This window comes from Cebus imitator, unplaced genomic scaffold, assembly GCF_001604975.1.
Source record: "Cebus imitator isolate Cc_AM_T3 unplaced genomic scaffold, Cebus_imitator-1.0 Scaffold53, whole genome shotgun sequence".
NCBI lineage: Eukaryota > Metazoa > Chordata > Mammalia > Primates > Cebidae > Cebus > Cebus imitator.
In genome coordinates, this window is record NW_016107368.1 from 2,761,377 (window position 1) to 2,763,518 (window position 2,142).

Here is a 2,142-nt window from a genome sequence, read left to right on the forward strand (position 1 = left end):
CTATCATCTTCTCTCTCAAGCTCAAGAATTTAAGGATGGTGGCCAGGCGTGGTGGCTCACACCTGTAATCCCAGCACCTGCCCAGAGGCAGGTGGAACATCTGAGGTCAGGAGTTCAAGACCAGCCTGGCCAACATGGTAAAACTCCATCTCTACTAGAAATACAAAAATTAGCCAGGCGTGGTGGTGCACACCTGCAGTCCCTGCTACTTGGGAGGCTGAGGCAGGAGAATTACTTGCACCCGGGAGGCAGAGGTTGCAGTGAGCCAAGATCGTGCCTCTGCACTCTGACCTAAGCAACAGAATGAGACTGTCTCGGGAAAAAAAAAAAAAAAAAGAATGTAAGGATGGATAGTGATAACTGTGAGCACAGCAAATCCCAGCCGAGTCATTGGAAAGTTTCTTGAAAGAAGGGAGTTGGCTGGGCATGGTGGCTCACACTTGTAATCCCAGCACTTTGGGAGGCTGAGGTGGGTGGATCATCTGAGGTCAGTAGTTTAAGACCAGCCTGGCCAACATGGTGAAACTCCATCTTTACTAAAAATACAAAAATTAGCCCGGTGTGGTGGCGGGTGCCAGCGGTTCCAGCTACGTGGGAGGCTGAGGCAGAAGAATCACTTGTACCCGGCAGGGAGGCAGAGGTTGCAGTAAGCTGAGATCATGCCACTGCCCTCTGGCCTGGGCAACAGAACGAGACTCTGTCTCAAAAAAAAAAAAAAAGATATTTAAGGATGGGTAGCGATAATTGTGAGCAGAGCAAATCCTAGCAAAGTCATTGAAAAGTTTCTAGAAAGAAGGGAGGTCGGTTGGGTGCACATTTGTAATCCCAGCATTTTGGGAGGCTGAGGCAGGTGGATTACGAGGTCAGAAGTTCAAGACCAGCCTGGCCAACACAGTGAAATGTTGTCTTTACTAAAAATACAAAAATTAGCTGGGCGTGGTGGTGAGCACCTGTAATTTCAACTATTCAGGAGGCTGAGGCAGGAGAATCACTTGACCCAGGAGGTGGAGATTGCAGAGAGCCAAGATCTTGGACAGAACTAGACATCGCCTCTTAAAAAAAAAAAGAAAGAAAGAAAGAAGGGAGGTCTAGGTTACCCAGAAGATCCCAGGAAACCAAAGCAATTTTCAAAGAGTATTGTCATCAAGTGCTTCAATCCTCCAGGAAGTGCTAGAATTCTGCTGCTACATCAAATGTCTCCCTGCTTACCAACATCACTTTTTTAAGTGTTTGTGCCAAAGTAGCTTCTCTATGTGCCGTATTGGTTCATTGGGACTCTCATTACAGTTTTACTGACCATTTCTTTAAAATCACAAAGAGTCTTTGTCCTAGGGTAAATCAGTAAGGCGGATGACAAGTCATTTATTGAGAGGTCCTCTGTGTCAGGCGCTGGAGGGCCCGCTTAGAAACACGCACCAAGAAGGGCAGGATAAAGCAAAATGGTGGCCAGGTGTCCTTCGTCATGCCATTGAATTGGGGTCAGTTCTCAAAAACTCTGGAATTCAAAAAGCTGCAGAGCACAGAAGATAAAACGGTGATTTGGAGCAGAAACCCCTGATTCTCATCAGTGCACACAATCGTGGGAGGACAGCTGCAAACATTCTTCCCCAGAGAGTTCTGGGGCAGGTGGGATCCTCATTTCCATGTTAAGCTGTGAAGAGAAGATTTCGGGTAGGCTCCTGCAGGAAACTAGTGTCCTCAGCTGTTGCCCCATAGCACATTTGAAAACAAGAAAGAAAGGACTTTACCCCTGTGAGAGAGAAAAGAATTTTCTCAGAGTCTGCAGCAGAGTTAATACAAATGTGATTCCAAGGATCATATCTACAGGGACAGGAATATTAAAATAATACAGTAACAAAGACTAGAAGGGGGCTGGGTGCAGTGGCTCACACATGTAATCCCAGCATTTTGGCAGGCCGAGGTGGGTGGATCACCTGAGGTCAGGAGTTCCACACCAGCCTAACCAACATGGTGAAACCCCGTCTCTATAAAAACACAAAAATTAGCTGGACATGGTAGCACGTGTCTGTAATCCCAGCTACTCAGGAGACTGAGGCAGGAGAAGCACTTGAACCTGGAAGGCGGAGGTTGTGGTGAACCGAGATCAAGCCACTGCACTCCAGCCTGGGTGACAGAGCAAGA

General features: G+C 47.3%; 1 protein-coding gene across 1 annotated transcript in view; it reads right to left on the bottom strand.

Annotated features, from left to right (window-relative positions):
* Window positions 1-1,349: 1,349 nt before the first annotated feature.
* The window catches only part of ADGRE1 (adhesion G protein-coupled receptor E1), a 47,203-nt gene continuing 46,410 nt past the window's right edge, over window positions 1,350-2,142 (bottom strand). The window contains exon 22 of the mRNA XM_037738464.1: window positions 1,350-1,651. Within this exon, the coding sequence (XP_037594392.1) occupies window positions 1,565-1,651 (87 nt within the window). The 3' untranslated portion in view covers window positions 1,350-1,564. The remainder of the gene's footprint in view (window positions 1,652-2,142) is intronic.